This window comes from Delphinapterus leucas, chromosome 17 (assembly GCF_059928025.1).
Source record: "Delphinapterus leucas isolate spDelLeu-1000000601 "Yukka" chromosome 17, BTC_Dleu_Yukka2, whole genome shotgun sequence".
Classification (NCBI taxonomy): Eukaryota; Metazoa; Chordata; class Mammalia; order Artiodactyla; family Monodontidae; genus Delphinapterus; species Delphinapterus leucas.
This window is the reverse complement of record NC_143145.1, coordinates 28,943,533-28,963,779: the sequence shown is the minus strand read 5'-3', so window position 1 is coordinate 28,963,779 and position 20,247 is coordinate 28,943,533. Positions and strand designations below refer to the sequence as shown.

At 37.6% G+C, this 20,247-nt stretch overlaps 1 protein-coding gene across 6 annotated transcripts in view; it reads left to right on the top strand.

Annotated features, from left to right (window-relative positions):
- Positions 1-11,147, top strand: part of EBAG9 (estrogen receptor binding site associated antigen 9) — a 31,296-nt gene extending 20,149 nt beyond the window's left edge. For 4 of the 6 annotated variants that reach the window (XM_089898811.1, XM_089898810.1, XM_089898808.1 and 1 more), the window contains one exon: positions 4,272-6,843. In XM_089898811.1, the coding sequence (XP_089754937.1) occupies positions 4,272-4,493 (222 nt within the window). In that variant the 3' untranslated portion in view covers positions 4,494-6,843. The other 2 variants (XM_022584574.2, XM_089898807.1) reach the window with 2 other exon arrangements.
- Positions 11,148-20,247: the final 9,100 nt, after the last annotated feature.

Sequence of the window (20,247 nt, the reverse complement as noted above, 5' to 3'; positions counted from 1 at the left end):
TGTATATCCTTGCCTCTTCTGTAAAAGATTAGTTGACCATATGTGCCTGGGTTTATCTCTAGGCTTTCTATCTTGTTCCATTGATCTACATTTCTGTTTTTGTGCCAGTACCATATTGTCTTGATTACTGTAGCTTTGTAGTATAGTCAGAAGTCAGGGAGTCTGATTCCTTCAGCTCCGTTTTTTTCCCTCAAGACTGCTTTAGCTATTCGGTGTCTTTTGTGTCTCCATACAAATTTTAAGATGTTTTGTTCTAGTTCTGTAAAAAATGCCATTGGTAATTTGATCGGGTTTGCATTGAATCTGTAGATTGCTTTGGGTAGTATAGTCATTTTCACAGTATTGATTCTTCCAATCCAAGAACATGATATATCTCTCCATCTGTTGGTATCATCTTTAATTTCTTTCATCAGTGTTTTATAGTTTTCTGCATACAGGTCTTTTGTCTCCCTAGGTAGGTTTATTCCTAGGTATTTTATTCTTTTTGTTGAAATGGTAAATGGGAGTGTTTCTTTAATTTCTCTTTCAGATTTTTCATCGTTAGTGTATAGGAATGCAAGAGATTTCTGTGCATTAATTTTGTATCCTGCAACTTTATCAGATTCATTGATTAGCTCTAGTAGTTTTCTGGTGGCATTTTTAGGATTCTCCATATAGACTATCATGTCATCTGCAAACAGTGACAGTTTTACTTCTTTTCCAATTTGTATTCCTTTTATTTCTTTTTCTTCTCTGATTGCCGTGGTAGGACTTCCAAAACTATGTTGAATAATAGTGGTGAGAGTGGACATCCTTGTCTTGTTCCTGATCCTAGAGGAAGTGCTTTCAGTTTTTCACCATTGAGAATGATGTTTGCTGTGGGTTTGTCGTATATGGCCTTTATTATGTTGAGGTAGGTTCCCTCTATACCCACTTTCTGGAGAGTTTTAATCATAAATGGGTATTGAATTTTGTCAAAAGCTTTTTCTGCATCTATTGAGTTGATCATATGGCTTTTATTCTTCAATTTGTTAATATGGTGTACCACATTGATTGCTTTGCGTATATTGAAGAATCCTTGCATCCCTTGGATAAATCACACTTGATCATGGTGTATGATCCTTTTAATGTGTTCTTGGATTCTGTTTGCTGGTATTTTGTTGAGGATTTTTGCATCTGTATTCATCTGTGATATTGGTCTGTAATTTTCTTTTTTTGTAGTATCTTTGTCTGGTTTCGGTATCAGGGTGATGGTGGCCTCATAAAATGAGTTTGGGAATGTTCCTTCCTCTGCAATTTTTTGGAAGAGTTTGAGAAAGATGGGTGTTAGCTTTTCTCTAAATGTTTGATAGAATTCACTTGTGAAGCCATCTGGTCCTGGACTTTTGTTTGTTGGAAGAGTTTTTTTTTTTTTTTGCGGTACGCAGGCCTCTCACTGTTGTGGCCTCTCCCATTGTGGAGCACAGGCTCTGGAGGCGCAGGCTCAGCAGCCATGGCTCGTGGGCCCAGCCACTCCGCGGCTTGTGGGATCTTCCTGTGCCGGGGCACGAACCCGTGTCCCCTGCATCGGCAGGCAGACTCTCAACCACTGCGCCACCAGGGAAGCCCTGTTGGAAGATTTTTAATCACAGTTTCCATTTCATTACTTGTGATTGGTCTGTTCATATTTTCTATTTCTTCCTGGTTCAGTCTTGGAAGGTTATACCTTTCTAAGAATTTGTCCATTTCTTCCAGGTTGTCCATTTTATTGGCATACAGTTGCTTGTAGTAGTCTCTTAGGATGCTTTGTATTTTGGTGGTGTCTGTTGTAACTTCTCCTTTTTCATTTCTAATTTTATTGATTTGAGTCCTCTCCCTCTTTTTCTTGATGAATCTGGCTAATGGTTTATCAATTTTGTTTATCTTCTCAAAGAATCAGCTTTTAGTTTTATCTATCTTTGCTATTGTTTTCTTTGTTTCTATTTCATTTATTTCTGCTCTGATCTTTATGATTTCTTTCCTTCTGCTAACTTTGGGTTTTGTTTGTTCTTCTTTCTCTAGTTCCTTTAGGTGTAAGGTTAGATTGTTTATTTGAGATTTTTCTTGTTTCTTGAGGTAGACTTGTGTAGGTATAAACTTCCCTCTTAGAACTGCTTTTGCTGCATCCCATAGGTTTTGGATTGTCGTGTTTTCATTGTCATATGTCTCTAGGTGTGTGTTTGATTTTCTCTTTGATTTCTTCAGTGACCTCTTGGTTATTTAGTAACGTATTGTTTAGTCTCCATGTGTTTGTGTTTTTTAATGTTTTTTTCCCTGTAATTCATTTCTAATCTCATAGCGTTGTGGTCAGAAAAGATGCTTGATATGATTTCAATTTTCTTAAATTTTCTGAGGCTTGATTTGTGACCCAAGATGTGATCTATCCTGGAGAATGTTCCTTGCACACTTGAGAAGAAAGTGTAATCTGCTGGTTTTGGATGGAATGTCCTATAAATATCAATTAAATCTATGTGGTCTATTGTGTCATTTAAAGCTTCTGTTTCCTTATTTATTTTCATTTTGGATGATCTGTCCATTGGTGTAAGTGAAGTGTTTAAGACCCCCACTATTATTGTGTTACTGTCGATTTCCTCTTTAATAGCTGTTAGCAGTTGCCTTATGTATTGAGGTGCTCCTATGTTGGGTGCCTATATATTTATAATTGTTATATCTTCTTCTTGGATAGATTCTTTGATCATTATGTAATGTTCTTCCTTGTCTCTTGTAACATTCTTTATTTTAAAGTCTATTTTATCTGATATGAGTATTGTTACTCCAGCTTTCTTTTGATTTCCATTTGCATGGAATTTCTTTTTCCATCCCCTCACTTTCAGTCTGTATGTGTCCGTAGGTCTGAAGTGGGTCTCTTGTAGACAGCATATATATAGGTCTTGTTTTTGTATCCATTCAGCAAGCCTGTGTCTTTTGGTTGGAGCATTTAATCCATTCACATTTAAGGTAATTATCGATATGTATGTTCCTATGACCATGTTCTTAATTGTTTTGGGTTTGTTTTTGTAGGTCCTTTTCTTCTCTTGTGTTTCCCACTTAGAGAAGTTCCTTTAGCATTTGTTGTAGAGCTGGTTTGGTGGTGCTGAATTCTCTTAGCTTTTGCTTGTCTGTAAAGCTTTTGATTTCTCCATCGAATCTGAATGAGATCCTTGCCAGGTAGAGTAATCTTGGTTGTAGGTTCTTCCCTTTCATCACTTTAAGTATATCATGCCACTGTCTTCTGGCTTGTAGAGTTTCTGCTGAGAAATCAGCTGTTAACCTTATGGGAGTTCCCTTGTAGGTTATTTTGTCATTTTTCCCTTGCTGCTTGCAATAATTTTTCTTTGTCTTTAATTTTTGCCAATTTGCTTACTATGTGTCTTGGTGTGTTTCTCCTTTGGTTTATCCTGTATGGGACTCTCTGTGCTTCCTGGACTTGGGTGTCTCTTTCCTTTCCCATGTTAGGGAAGTTTTCGACTATAATCTCTTCAAATATTTTCTCGGGTCCTTTCTCTCTCTCTTCTCCCTCTGGGAACCCTATAATGCGAATGTTGTTGTGTTTAATGTTGTCCCAGTGGTCTCTTAGGCTGTCATCATTTCTTTTCATTCTCTTTTCTTTATTCTGTTCCACAGCAGTGAATTCCACCATTCTGTCTTCCAGGTCACTTATCGGTTATTCTGCTATTGATTCCTTCTAGTGTAGTTTTCATTTCAGTTATTGTATTGTTCATGTCTGTTTGTTTGTTCTTTAATTCTTCTAGGTCTTTGTTAGACATTTCTTGCACCTTCTCGATCTTTGCCTCCATTCTTTTTCCGAGGTCCTGGATCATCTTCACTATCATTATTCTGAATCCTTTTTCTGGAAGATTGCCTATCTCCACTTCATTTAGTCATTTTTCTGGGGGGTTATCTTGTTCCTTCATCTGGTACATAGCCCTCTGCCTTTTCATCTTTTCTATCTTTCTGTGAATGTGTTTTTGTTCCACAGGCTGCAGGATTGTAGTTCTTCTTGCTTCTGCTGTCTGCCCTCTGGTGGATGAGGCTATCTAAGAGGCTTGTGTAAGTTTTTTGATGGGAGGGACTGGTGGTGGGTAGAGCTGACTGTTGCTCTGGTGGGCAGAGCGCAGTAAAACTTTAATCCGCTTGACTGCTGATGGGTGCGGCTGGGTTCCCTCCCTGTTGGTTTTTTGGCCTGAGGCAACCCAACACTGGAGCCTACCTGGGCTCTTTGGTGGGGCTAATGACAGACTCTTGGAGGGCTCACGCCAAGGATTACTTCCCAGAACTTCTGCTGCCAGTGTCCTTGTCCCCACGGTGACCCACAGCCTCCCGCCACCTCTGCAGGAGACCCTCCAACACCAGCAGGTAAGTCTGGTTCAGTCTCCCCTGGGTTCACTGCTCCTTCCCCTGTGTCCCGATGCACACACTACTTTGTGTGTGCCCTCCAAGAGTGCAGTCTCTGTTTCCCCCAGTCCTGTCGAAGTCCTGCAATCAGATCCCACTAGTCTTCAAAGTCTGATTCTCTAGGAGTTCCTCCTCCTGTTGCCAAACCCCCAGGTTGGGAAGCCTGACGTGGGGCTCAGAACCTTCACTCCAGTGGGTGGACTTCTGTGGTATAAGTGTTCTCCAGTCTGTGAGTCACCCACCCAGCAGTTATGGGATTTGATTTTACTGTGATTGCGCCCCTCCTACTGTCTCATTGTGACTTCTCCTTTGTCTTTGGATGTGGGGTATCTTTTTTGGTGAGTTCCAGTGTCTTCTTGTCGATGATTGTCCCTTTGAACTTTTTAAAACACATCACTGTCCAGACCCCTCCCCAGACCCTAGCTTTTAAGTATGTTTTGATTGGTTAATTATTGATTAGTAATTATTGACTGCTTGATTACATTAGTTATCCATTGTTGTATAACAGCCCCACACTTAGTGGCTTGAACAACAATAAATATTTTTTTTATCTCATAGTTTCTGTGGATTAGGAATCCACAGAATTCCTAATTCTGTGATAGCTCTTTTTATACTAAGGATATTAACTCTTTTCTGTCATCTTTTACAATTTTATTATCGGCTTTATAATTTGGTTTGGATGTTTTTGATGGGCAGATGTATTTAGTTTTTAATGTAGCAAATCTGTTAATTAAAACTTTTTCTTTTTTACTTAGAAGACCATCTCTACTAAAGGATCAGTTACTCTTTTTTTTATGGTCTTAGTCATTTCACCTTTTTTGTATCTAAATGTTTTATACACTAAAAGTCAAACACCTCAGTGGAAAAATGGATAAATTTACAAATAAGAAATAGACATAACATGATAACATGAAGAAAAGTTTGATCTTATTAGTTCTCAAAGAAATTCAAAGTAAATTAACAAGACACCATTTTAAATCTTAACATATTAGCAAAGATAGAAAAGAAGGCAATTACCTACTCGTATTGACAAAAATACAAGGAAACAAACTTCCACCTACTGCTGTCAGGAGAATAAGTTGGTATAACTTTTCAATAGAGTCATTTAGTGACTTAGAAAATCCTTTTCTTTGATTTAGCTAGTTTACTTTTAGAAATTTACATTAAACATACAATCAGAATTTTTTAAAAAAAATTTTTTAACAGAGGATTGTATCTCATTTATGGTTAAGAGCAGAAAATTCAACACATTTTATTTCGGTTTTAGGTCTAAGTACTCAAAAGAGAATATAATAAATCTGTTCACAGCTTGGTGCCAGTTATTTTATGCATGTAATTATTTCCCCACCAACTAAACATTCTAGAATGAGCATTTTCATTGTTTGTGGAAGGAAAAAGTGAACTTTTAGAGGTCTGGCCTGGGGAATAGTAGAAGGTAGTGTGGCCAGCCCAGTGGTATCAAGTAAGTAAGACAGGCAAAAGGAAGCACAATATAGAAGAAGTACTCCAATAAAGAGTAAATTTTGCCTGACTTGTCATTTTTGCCTGGGACCGAGACAGTAACTGCCTCTGAAAAATCTAGAAAATTACTTGTGCTTAAATGGAGATGACTATGCTAGTTTGGAGACGTTGGTTCTCCCAATTCATCTCCCCAGCACAGAGTAGTCCAGTCAAGCATCTCTAATCCAGCCTGGGATCAGTCTGTCTCTTCTCTTTCCTCCACCCGCCACTCCTTCTTCTTATTGAAAAGAGAGAGAACAGAGAGAACAAATGTTCTATTCTTGTCTATTCCAAACTAAAGTAGGCAAAAAAAGAAAAGTTAATATAAAAGGAGTATCGTTTAAAACATAAAATAGGAAGAAAGCTGGACTTGCCAGGACTGTTGAGTATGGAAGGTCATGCGTCTCAGGAAATCCCTCAGTTCCAGGCAAACCAGGGGCAATCATTTGAGCCTATATAGGATGTGTTAAGAAAGTGGAGAAGATACAGGGCAATGACAAGGTCTGAGTTATGCTTTAAAAGATACTCTTCTTGGGCTTCCCTAGTTGCGCAGTGGTTAAGAATCCGCCTCCCAATGCAGGGCACATGGGTTCGAGCCCTGGTCCGGGAAGATCTCATATGCCACAGAGCAGCTAAGCCCGTGCACCACAACTGCTGAGCCTGTGCTGTAGAGCCTGCGAGCAACAACTACTGAAGCCCACGCACCTAGAGCCCGTGCTTCGCAACAGGAGAAGTCACCACAATGAGAAGTCCATGCATCGCAACAAAGAGTGGCCCCCGCTCACTGCAACTAAGAAAGCCGCGCACGCAGCAATGAAGACCCAACACAGCCAAAAAAATAAATAAACAAATAAATAAATAATAAATTCTTTTAAACAAAAATACTGTCTTGACCACTGAGTGGAAAAAGGATGGCTCTTGAGCATTGTAATTTTGCTTTGTTTTGTTTTATTGTAGCCTGAATTAGGTGACTTGGATACCTGGCAGGAAAATACCAATGCATGGGAAGAAGAAGAAGATGCGGCCTGGCAAGCCGAAGAAGTTCTGAGGTATTTGAGTAATATTTACACTGCAGCCTGAGTAGAAGAACTGGTTTTGTTCATGTCGCATTTAAGGTCAAGAAAGCTTATTCTGCCAAATGTTGTATTTTTCGTCATTCTCATTTGAACCTTGATAATATGGGATAGTTTTTTTGTATTTCAGACTACATATGCTATTTTATATGATTAAAACCTCACAGAAACCAACAATTTAAAGCAATATAGATACAAAAGAATAATTTATTAATGGAGAATGAGACCTTTTACATATATACACCATATTGAACTATATGCTTTATACTTCATTCCCTATAACATATATTTATCTCTTGAAATGTCCTACCGTGAAATGTGAGTCACAACAATGTATGTTCTCTAGGTCAGAAGTTATACCTTTAGTTTTGTTTCCCCGTGGTCTGGCATAGTGCCGTCACTGCTCATTTGAAGAGAGCAGTGAATAGCACTGCTATTTGAAAATAACTTGTATTGTGCTCTACATTTGTATGTGTACTTCAATTTATGTACTTGAAAGCCCTGAGGTAGATAACATAAGTCATATACTTACTGCCTGCTCTACAGAAAATATTATTCTGGAGGTTTTCAAGTTTGTTTTTGTTGGTTATGTTCTTATTTTTTTGTTTTTGTGAGCAGTAAACTTAATTCTTGATACTACCACATTAGGTCAAAAAGAAAATTTACCTTGAGAGAGTCTGTGACTGTCATCACTGATGAAAACTCAGATATGTAAATGTATCTAAATTACTTTTGCATTTTTCAAGATGATAAAGTAAAATATAGCAATGTGTTTTTTTCAAATATGGCTTTTATAATTGGATAGAAAATGAATTACTCTTTATTTGACTATCTTAACGAAACAACTGATTTCATTTTTGTGTTGTCCTTTCCTGCCTTTACCAGTAAATTATAATTACCTTGAACAACCAGCAGAGGGTGTAGTTAAATAACTGGGAGTTAAGGCTGACCTTTTTTTGATCTTATCCTTACTGTTTTCAGCATTTTTTTTTAAACAGGAAGGGGTCACATTAGTAAATTTGTGAGAGTTTTAAATATTTAGTCCCTGCTTGATAATTATTCAGTATAAAGGAAATAGTTTTAAAATTGTAAACATTTATGTTGCATGGATTTCAAAAAAGGTGTCACTTATTTTTTCATTTTTTATTTTTTACTCTGTTTCTTTTGGATAAATCATAGATACAGAAGTCTGGGTATTTTAGAACATTTTGGGGATTCTAGTGATGATTGGTGTCATCAACCACAAGGATGATAAAGGAAGGAGCTATTCATTTTGAATCCAGTAATCTTAATGCCAACACTGTAGAGTTTATGAGTTCACAAGTAGCTGAACATTCACTGTACAAAAACCTTTTCTTTTTCACCCTATCTTCTTGCACCCTGAACAAAACAAAACCAAAAAACTCAAACTTAGTGCTTTTGATATGACAGCTTGGGAGAGGGAGCCTATTAGTCAGTAATAGACATGTTTCTTGCTTCAGGTTGCATAAGCAGAGCCAAAAACACTTCCATATGTTGTTACCGCCCTCAGGATAACACTGAGAATTTTAAAAGTGTATCCATAATCCATAGCCTCTAACCTAGCCTGTTCCCCATTGCCACTTTAAATACTACCAGTACTATGATCAGTATCATTAAGGAAAAAGATTCTGGTACCTTAGTGATTCCAGACATGTATCTGGACAGGAAAAATATATTTTGTCTGCATTAATGTCTAATTTGCCTCTTGTACCAGAAATATTAATTGTTGATGTTTGTATATCAGCTAGTAACTAGGTCAAAGCTCGATTATCTTATTTGTTTGTAACCTAGCCAGCCCTTTTTAATTCTTTTTCTCTTTCTTTTTTTGCCACAGACATTTTGATGTTTTTAGTGCAGATATCAGTTTTGCCTGAAAGTGAGCAGAGCTAGTGAAAAGTAGATTTTTAAAAACTATTCTTTTGAAATTTTAGTTAATTGATGGTGGCAGTCAAAATGTTGCCTAAACTAAGTCTCTCTACTTTCTTGAATTGTGGTCATCCATACCTCTGCTTACTCCCATTTGTAAGTATGGTTGAGAAGTGTGTATACATTTCACTCACTATAGCCAGCTTTGAGCTGTCCCATATATGGGTAATCCACACTAGATTTTTCTCTATATAATCCAGTGTTGCCTATCTGCTGCCCAGCTGTGCCCTATAGCTTCCTTCCTCAGCCTTGTGTGCTTCTTGACTTATTTTCTCATATCCTATACCTTCAGACTCAGGACCAACTTCTGTTCTTCTTTGTCCTATTTCATCACCACACTCCTACTCCCACTTCCCATACAAATCAATGAGATAGAGCACTTAGATGTGGAATCTAAAATATGACACAAATGAACCTATCTACGAAACAGAAACAGACTCACAGACATAGAGAACAGACTTGTGGTTGCCGGGCGGGGGTGGGGGTGGATTGAGACTTGGAGGTTAGCAGATGCAAACTACCATATATAGAACGGATAAATGACAAGGTCCGACTGTATAGTATACAGACTATATTCAATATCGTGTGATAAACCATAATTGAAAATAATATTTTAAAAAATGTATATATATGCATAACTGAATCACTTTACCATACAGTGGAAATTAACAGAACATTGTAAATCAACTCTACTTCAATTTAAAAAAATCAATAAATATAGAGGGGTTTAGTGATTCTAGATCAGTGGAGTTAGGGAGGTACTGGGGGGAAGGTATTTCATAATGTGTAATTAGTAAATACCCACCATTCTGCCCCTTCATTAGTAGAGCTAGTCAAATCTTTAAATAGATTTCTAGCTTCTAGTTGGAAGTCATGTCTTAGGTTTCCATTTTCTCTTTGCTTTGTGCTCTGTACATCTGTGTTCTTGACATCCTTTAGCTGACTATTTTTAACTATTATAATAACAATATTTAATCCTAAATATCAGGCTTTTCTGAATGGTACCAAAAAGAAGGTGTGGTCCAATGGTAGTAGTGTTTTAGTGAAAATAATCTGAAGAAGAGGGATCAGGAGATGTGGATTCTTAACCTTAATCTTATGATTTTGGACATTTCACTTAACCTGAATGCCCCATTTTACTTTTTTTTTTTTTTTTTTTTTTGCGGTACGCGGGCCTCTCATGTTGTGGCCTCTCCCATTGTGGAGCACAGGCTCCGGACGCGCAGGCTCAGCGGCCACGGCTCACGGGCCCAGCCGCTCCACGGCATGTGGAATCTTCCTGGACCGGGGCACGAACCCGTGTCCCCTGCATCGGCAGGCGGACTCTCAACCACTGCACCACCAGGGAAGCCCCCATTTTACTTATTTTTAAAACAGAGATAATACCTTTTTTATTTTGCAAGCCATGTTCTAAAGATTAAAAATATATATACTGTTTTTGAAAATCTTTGAAATTTCAAAGCAGTGAGAAGAATGAAGACTTTTTAAACTTAAATTTGATGATAATAAAAGGGCAGTGCTGTTTCTTTCTGAAATTTATTCGCCATTTTACCTGTGTAGTGTTTTCTAAAAGTAAAAATACGAATATGTTTCTTTTCAGGCAGCAGAAGATAGCAGACAGAGAAAAGAGAGCAGCAGAACAACAAAGGAAGAAAATGGAAAAGGAAGCACAGCGGCTAATGAAGAAGGAACAAAACAAAATTGGTGTGAAACTTTCATAACAAAATGTCCTTCAGATGCATAGTGCCAGTGGGAGAAATATGAGCTCCACAACCCAAGCAACATTTGTATGGAGCTAAGAGTATTTTCAGAATACAAATACTCTGCTTGATTTTGATGCATTCATCAGGCCATACAGGACACCAGGATTCTCTCAAAGTCCCTTGAACTCTTGGTGATTGAGACTCAAAGAACACAAAAGACTTGTGAGACAATATTTTCTTCAACATGTTCCAACTGTAAGACAATTGTTTGCTGTAGATAAATTATTACAAATGGAATATATCAGTACCTCTTCAAGCTAGTGTTTCTAGCTAATTAAATGGGTGTAAATTTTATGGTGGGAAAGAACTCTGCTGTCTATAATGCTTTCCTTCAATGTGCATAATGATAAAATAAATAATTTTAAATATTCTTTTGTTTCCATGATTACCTGACCTAAATCAGACAGACTTGCAGAGCTTTAACTTCTTATTTTTGTTGTCAGAAGCTGGTATTGGCACACATTTCCTTTAACTTGAACTGGTATTCATTAGGGATCTGGTAATTTCAGTTTTCAAGAAAATGACATTAAATGCAATAATTTTATTTAGTACAAATATTTTGTACATCATTTTCTTTTAGATGGTGTTATACATATTTGTCATTTATATTACATGTATAAACATTGAAAATCAGTTAAAATGGCAAATTTGTTTTACATTATTATCACTTGTGAGTTTTAAAAGCTAGTATTAGTAGTTTTTCCCTGTCATTGTAGATTTTAAGATGTTATGGTATCTTTAAGTACCTTAGTTCCTCCCCACCAAAAGGTATTAATTTACAAATGCATATAGCCTTCAGTTTTACTATTTCAAAGCTTTTAGATAATTTCTATATTAGTTTTATATATCTGACATAATACAGGTTACCTATGTTGTTGACTAAGGTAACATTATTGATTTATTAAAACAAGATAGGAATAATAATACTTCTATTTTCAGATGTTGACTAGCTCCAAAATAGTTTTCAGGAAATAGATATAGACTGTGTTCATAGGGAAAAATGTAGATTTGATAGTTTAAAATCTCATTAATTTTGTCGCCACAATTAAAATACATCCAGCCTGACCTTCTATGGCTTTAGAATTTAATATTTTTACTTTCTTAAAAGCTGTTGCCCAAATGAACATTTTGTGGATTTTGAAAATGTCGTAAATACTCTACAGGCCAAATACTGCTAATTTATTTGAATTAAAGTGATATTTCATGGTAAAATCACAAACTATACAATGAGCTAAGTTCTTACCCTAAGCTCCCAGACTAAATGCAATTTATTTTTTATTTTTAAAAAATTTTTATTGGAGTACAGTTGATTTACAGTGTGTTAGTTTCAGGTGTACAGCAAAGTGGAATTGGTTGAAATTTAACTTTGATAAAAAAACTTCCTGTTATAGCCCCAAGCTATATTTTCAGTTATGTTTATTAGAGAGTTTTTGCCAGTAAACTCCCAATTAAATAGAATTAGACTCAAATTTTTAATAATAAATGAATTATCTTATGTCATTTGTATTTATTTTAGTTATTATAGGAATGCTACATGCTTTCTCTAAATTGGGGGTTCGAAAGGATAATTTCTCCTTTAGTACAATCAGTCTTACTGTTTTTCCCCCATAGTTTTTTTTCTTTTTTTTCCCCCATAGTTATTGAAGTCTGCTTTGGTCATAATTTTCATGTGTGAGATTTTGTTTTTTGTTTGGTTTTTTATTTTTGTTTATTTAGAAATAAAGACTGGATAGAAATTATAGTCTGTATAGATTAATTAGGACGAAAGAGATTTTTCTCATGGAAAGAATAGATAGGAATTCTTGAATTTTTTGACCTCTGTTGGTATGTAAACTAAACTCCTGTATTAAATTGGGTATATTGTTCCAAAAGAAGTCATGGAGTTAAATACATATGATAAATCCTTTAGTAGCAAGCTGGCTCCTTTAGCTTCTAAATTTATGGTTTCTTAATTTTAGCAAAGGATTATCAGTTTTAGAAGCTTATTAGTAGAAGTGAAAAAGAAATATGGATAGGCATAGACAGAATTAGTGAAGTGCTACCCATCATCTGAATTGTGCATTTCATGTACTGAGATAACAAATAATCAAAAACATGTGAAACTTACTCTGTGTTTTTTATATATATATTTCATGGTTTCTAGCCATCTCCTTTTATTAAGCTTTAGCTAGGGATATCCTCTAATTGAATCCTGGCTCTTTTTTAGTAGCATCTTTAATTGAGTCAATATTCAGCATCTGAATTCCTCAGTTTCAACATGTACTCGCCTCTGGCCAGGGCAGTGACTGTTCCTGGATGAAGATTGGTGGTTGGGAAGAAGGTGGTAGCTCTAGAAACTGGCATCTGGATTGATCTTCAACACCACTCTACAAGCTTACCGCTAGAGTATAAATTTAACCACGGCCAATGTTCCAAAAAGCCTAAACTTTGTCAATACAGGTATACCTTGTTTTATTGCACTTTGCTTTGTTGTGCTTTGCAGATACTGTATTTTTAACAAATTGCAGGTTTGTGGCAACCCTGTGTTGAGCAAGTTTATCAGCACCAATTTTCCAACAGCCTTTGCTCACTTCTTTACATTTTGGTATTTTCACAGTATTTCAAACTTTTTCATTATTGTATTTGTTATGGTGATCAGTGATTTTTAATCTACTGTTGTTTTTGGGGTGTGAACCATACCCATATAATACGACAGTGAACTTAATTGATAAATGTTGTATGTGTTCTGCCTGCTTCACCAACTAGCCCTTCCCCTGTCTTTGTCCCTCTCCTCCCACCTCCCTATTCCCTGAGACACAGCAATATCGAAACTAGGCAAATTTAAAACCCTACGATGGCCTCTAAGTGTTCAAAAGAAAGGAAGAGTCATACATCTCTTACTTTAAGTCGAAAAGCTAGAAATGATTAAGTCGTGAGGAACGCATGTTGAAAGTTGAGATAGGCCCAAACTAGGCCTCTTGTGCCTAACAGCCAAGTTGTGAATGTAAAGGAAAAGTTCTTAAAGGAAATTTAAAGTGCTACTCCAGGGAACATACAGATAAGAAAGCTTTATTGCTAACATGGAGAGAGTTTTAGTGGTCTGGATAGAAGATCAAACTACCCACAACATTCCTTTAATCCAGAAGCCTTATCCAGAGCAAGGCCCTAGCTCTCTTAAATTCTGTGACGGCTGAGAGGTGAGGCAGTGGTAGAAGAAAAGTTTGAAGCTAGCAGAGATTTGTCCATGAGGTTTAAGAAGAAGTTATTTCCATAACAAATGTGCAAGGTTAAGCAGCAAGTGCTAATGTAGAAGTTGCAGAATATCATCCAGAAGATCTAGCTGAGATTATTAATGAAGATGACTGCAGTAAACAACAGATTTTCAATGTAGGTGAAACAGGTTTACATGGGAAGAAGTTGCCATCTAGGACTTTCATATTTAGAGAGAGATCAATGCCTGGCTTCAAATCTTCAAGAGACAGGCTGACTCTCTCGCTAGGGGCTAATGCAGCTGGTGACTTTAAGTTGAAGCCAATGCTTATTTACCATTCCCCAAATCCTAGGATCTTCAAGAATTATGCTAAATCTACTCTGCCTGTGCTCTACAAATGGAACAGCAAAGCATTGATAACAGCACGTCGGTTTACAATATGGTTTACTGAATATTTTAAGCCAACTTTTGAGACCTACTGCTCAAAAAAAAAAAAAAAGATTCCTTTCAAAATATTACTGCTTATGGACAATGCTCCAGCTCTGATGGAGATGTACAATGAGATTCATATTGTTTTCTAGCCTGCTAACACAGCATCCATTCTGCAGCTCATGCATCAAGGAGTAATTTCGATTTTCAAGTCTTATTATTTAAGAAATACATTCTGTAAGGCCATAGCTGCCATTGGTGGTGATTCCTCAGATGGATCTGGGCAAAGTCAATTAAAAACCGTATGGAAAGGATTCATCATTCTAGATGCCATTAGGAGCATTCATGATTCATGGGGAAAGGTCAAAATATCAACATAAAAGCATTTGGGAGAAGTTGCTTAAAACCCTCATGGATGAGTTTAAAGGGTTCAAGACTTCAGTGGAGGAAGTCACTGCAGATGTGGAAATAGCAAGAGTACTAGAATTAGAAGTGGAGCCTGAAGATGTGACTGAATTGCTGCAATCTCATGATAAAGCTAATTGGATCTGGAGTTACTTCTTACAGAAGAGCCAAAGAAAGTGGTTTCTTGAGATGGAATCTGCTCCTGGTGAAGATGCTGTGAAGATAGTTGAAGTGGCAGCAAAGGATGTAGGATATCACATAAATTGATAGAGCAGCACCAGGGTTTGGGAGGAGGGACTCCAATTTTGAAAAAAGTTCTACTGTGGGTGAAATGCTATCAAACAGCACTGCATGCTACAGAGAAATAATTCCTAGAAAGGAAGAGTCAATCAATGCATCAAACTTCATTGTTATCTTTAAGAAATTTTCACAGCCACCCCAGCCTTCAGCAACCACCAACCTAATCAGTCAGCAGCCATCAACATTGAGGCAAGACGCTCCACCAGAAAAAGATTATGACTCACTGAAGGCCCAGATGATGGTTAGCATATTTAGCAATAAAGTATTTTTAAGTTGAGGTATGTACACTTTTTTGACATAATGCTATTGCACACTTAATAGACTATAGTATAAACGTAACTTTTCTATGCACTGGGAAACCAAAACATTCCTGTGACTTGGTTTGTTGCAATATTTGCTCTATTGTGCTCATCTGGATGATGTATTTACTAAAGGCATGCTCTGGGCCACATAGAGCTAACATTTACATTTTCTTCAATCCTTTGTAGTTCAGCTTTGAGATAACCTACTGAAACGATTTTCACACTCCTTAGCCCCTTGTTCAGAGGAAACCTTTCATAAGTGTGTCGGCAAATACAGCAGTTACCAAGGTGGGTGCTTCTGGCTGAAGTCAAATTGGGAGGTTGGGGTGCTCTAGGGCCTGCAGACGGCTGCAGGCGAAGGAGCTTCTCCCCTCTCTTACAGGTGAATGGAGGGCTGAAGAAGATGGTGGATCCATTAAGAGCTCATTTTAGTAGCTAATAACTTAATCAGCTTGTTTTTCCCATTATGCAGATTTTTAAAATTTAAGTTCTCTCCTAATATCAAAGACAGCTTTTTTTTTCTTTGTGTAATTTACTTCCATTTTCTTTAATACAACCAAGGCTGTTTCAAGGTTATATCAACAGCTAGTAACTTTCTTTCACTTTGCTTTTTTTAAAAATTATTATTTATTTATGTTTTATTTTGGCTGTTCCAGGTCTTAGTTGCGGCACGCGGAATCTTCCTTGCAGCCTGTGGGATCTTTAGTTTTGGCATGCGGACTTCTTAGTTGTGGCATATGGACTTCAGTTGCAGCATGCATGAGAGATCTAGTTCCGTGACCAGGGATCGAACCCAGGCCCCCTGCATTGGGAGCATGGAGTCTTACCCACTGGACCTCCAGGGAAGTCCCTCTTTTACTTTGCTTTCTTTTTTTTTTTTTTCCTTAAATTTGTGTATTCATTTATTTTATTTTTGGCTGTGTTGGGTCTTCGTTGCTGTGCGTAGGCTTCTCATTGCCATGGCTTCTCTTGTTGCGGAGCATGGGCTCTAGGCGCATGGGCTTCAGTAGTTGTGGCTCGTGGGCTCTAGAGCGCAGGCTCAGTAGTTGTGACACACAGGCTTAGTTGCTCCGCGGCATGTGGGATCTTCTCGGACCAGGGCTCAAACCCATGTCCCCTGCACTGGCAGGCAGATTCTTAACCACTGCGCCACCAGGGAAGTCCCTACTTTGCTTGCTATCTTTTATTTTCAGTGTCCCTTAGTCGTGGCCATTGGACTGCTCAGTAACTAGAGTAAGTTTTGAGAGTAGTTAATTTGCTTTTTCACCAGAAGCCTCAATCTCCTAAGCTGGAAAGAGACACTATTCTAGAAGACCCCTCATCCTCCACCCCATACAACAGATTTCTACCCTTGCATAACTGCTGTTGCAACTGCTAATCCACAATCAGGAGTGTTACAGAGAAACTCACTAGAAGTCTTTGACCACCCAAGACAATCTCAGCCTTTCCCTTCAGGGAACTTCCATGGCTATTTTTGCAGGGACCTTGCCTATATACTGCTCTGATCACATCAATTTTGAGAGCTTCTCAGAGTTCTCCAGCTGCTGCAGAGATGGGGCAGTATTAAACAAATCGCCTGTGATTGCAAATCTTTTGAATGGTGGTGGTGGTTTTAAGGGTTAACTGAGACTGAGTGTTCATTATAGTGCCTGGCAACATATATAAGTGCTCAACAACGGTAGTTGTGAGCCCCTGCACACACTTCCTTATGAGCCCCTGCACGCACTTTCTCATGGGATCCTGTGCACACCTCCCACCTCTTACCACACACTGATGTTGCAGCCCCTTCCCTGAGGAGAGTGGGAGAAGTTGACTGATCTTACAAAATTAATTTTTACATGCCTTTAAGTTGAACTGCAAGTTTAATGAGAAAGAGAATCAACATTGACTTTGTGGCTCGGCACCATCTGAGAATTTTAACTATCAGGGACTCCTCACATGCACTGAGGTGGACATTATCCCCACTTGACATGTAAGGAAAGCAAAGCTTAGAAAGACAATTGTGTGCCAGCTTAATGGAAAGGAAAATAGCAAGCTTTGAGAGCAGCTGTATTAGTGTTTAATCAGCATTCTAAATGGACTATGGTTTCCAAGGCCTATCTTCACTTGATGAAACTACGAGCTGCCACAGAGTGAGCTTTTAGTCATTCTTCTCTGGTTCTTAAAGAGCTCAGTGATGTTACAAATGATAGTAGATAATGTGTTTCTAAGAATTTATTTAATAAACATGAAAGAAATTAGCTTGGCTTTTATTTTCATATAAATAACAACTGTGGTTGAATGTCAATGCCATAGAATTAAGTATTCCCAGGTTACTTGGGTCAGATGTTATAATCAAGGCAAAATGAAGTGTGGTTTATATTCACACATTTACATAGGCCAATTAGCTCACTTGATTGGGTCACATTTCAAATGAGGCCAAGGTCACAGGTTTCATACATGTGCAGACCAGTACTACACCCAGAGACCTTCCTGCTACAAATTGTGTCCCTGACCTTGTCCGGGTATCTTCCTAACACGTGTCTTCAGGATCTGGTTCAGAGAGTGACTGGCACAAAAAAAATCATCCCCGTGAACGGGAAATTCAAAGGACATAGTCTGAGTTGGTGGTGTGTTGAGAGAAATTGCTATAGTTTATTATTCTTGGGTCAATTTTGGCTCATTATAAGATATTAATATCTTCTGGTAATTGGTTTCATTTGTTAAAATATTCAGACCTTAATTTGAATCCTTAATTTATACAGCAATGCAGTTTCCAAAACTGTTGACTATTCCTGGGTAAAATGAGTGGTTACCTATTTTATGGAGAAAAGTGACATCATCATTAGATATACTGGCCCTTGAAATAAATGAAAAAAAAATTTTTTACTCGGTATTTTATTGTAGTGGCCAATAAAGTAAGCTGTGCATAAGAACAGAGATATGAAGTGTGCCCTATTTAAGTTTAAAGCACACAAGTGATTTTGATTCCTTTTTGAAGCTCTGCAGTGCATCCAGGCCTCTTTAATTGCCTATCTGTCTTGATTCGAAGGAGCCCTTGTGGAGTAACGTGGTACCTGGATGATCATCTTTAAAACTTTTTTCCATGTACTGCTTTCAGTGTGAAAATTATTAAGACTGCTTTCAAGTTTTTCATTTTCTCCATACAAGCCAGAAATAATGCGCTGGTTCAGAAGAATTAAAGGTCAGTTTAAAATACCAGCACCTATTGTTTACTGTAGAAAGTGAGGCTGGCAAACTGTTTCAAAACAAACCCTGTGAGCTATTTGATTGCAAGGAAGGAGAGAAAGGACCTTTCTTACTGCACCATCAAATTAGAGAAATATTGCAGTTGTTAATAGTTTTCAGATTCCAGTCCATTAAAGCTACAGTCTAGCAAAAATTTAATTTTTCAGTTATTCAAATAGCTTTGATCAGAAATGCTACTTTCAAGGAACAAGGGTGAAAATATCTCTGAAGGTGGGCCAGATAAGATTACCATGGGAGGAACTCTAGGGCCACGAGGAGGAAAGCTCTGACACCTGCCTTTAACAGCATTCACTAGAAAGCCTGGACTGTGGGTCTTACATCATCATTTCACATCCATAATCCCAGATGCTTCCATTGCCTCTGGAGATGGAGTGACTCTCTTCCCACTCAAATCAACAGAGCAGTGGCAAGCAAAGTTTTGTGAGAAAAAGGTTAGAAAACATCTCTATTAAGCATTAATTTGTTTAGGACAGTAGAAGATCGAGTCCTTCAGCATTATCCAGAGTACTTACTCTTCTAATGAACTGAGAGTTACCACATAGGAGATCTTACTTGAAGTGGCAGTTTTCAAAGAACCTGGTATATACTGAACTGGTTTTTAAACTGTTCGCAGAGGTGACACTGGAACCACTGCAGGAGATGAGAGGGAGGCAAAGGGGAGGTCTCCAGGCCTGGTGCCCTGTTCCAAACACTGCACTTTTATGTGTTTTGTGTATTGGGTTTTTTTATGTTGAAAATTTATTTTTGAGAGAGACACACCTTTTACAAAACTTAAATGCTGCTGATATAGTCCAGTCTTCTAACACAAACTTTTGAGTAGCATTTAAACCTTTTTTAATTTTAAAATTCTTTGGAATCATTGTTATAACCATTAGTTACCACAATCATCGTGATTGAGGGAGAATCAGTAGTCACAGCAGAGAATGTCTTCCAGTGGTTTGAAAATAATTACCTGATATAAACATGTTGTTTATATTCTATTTGGACCTTCCAATTGTTTTTTTTCTCCCAGGACCATTGGGAGTTTGTTGACATTCTTTCAAGATTTGATTTCTGTAAACTGCTATTTTTAATTGCCTAGGTTACTGCTTCATTGTACACATTTTGCCTGGTAAGACTGGGAATAAGTGAATTTTGTAAAAGTGCTCACTGAGCCAAAATGGAAGTCGGAACCTACCCCCAAACTTTCAAAATCCTCAAGAGAAAAACATATTGGACCCAACCACTACTTAGGCAGGGCCTATGACAAATGCAAATCACAGACTTCCTTTTTCTCCTGCCACAAATGTCAGAAACACTTGGCATCTGAGTGTATTGCATTTTTTCCCCTTTCTGAACAGCTCAACTCGGAAAGGTCAGCATATCCCTTTGGGAAAAATCTTTTCTCGTAAATTGGAATGTTTGCACACATAACTGTAGGAAATGTTTAACATTTGCTTTGATGGGACAGCAATTTATTCAATAGAGTAGAATTGTTCTTCTTTTTCCATCTTCCTGCCTGTTTGTACATCACAGGCACCCAAATTACGGAAAGCAACTTTGAGGCAGTTCTTTCTATGGGATCAGATCATCCTGTCCACAAAACCAGCCAACGCCTTGGGCTTCCGAAATGCAAGCTATGACCCATCTTTTATTTACTCTGAGGGACTCATTTGTGTTCTGAGTAAAAGCAGTAATTTTCCACAATACATATCGAA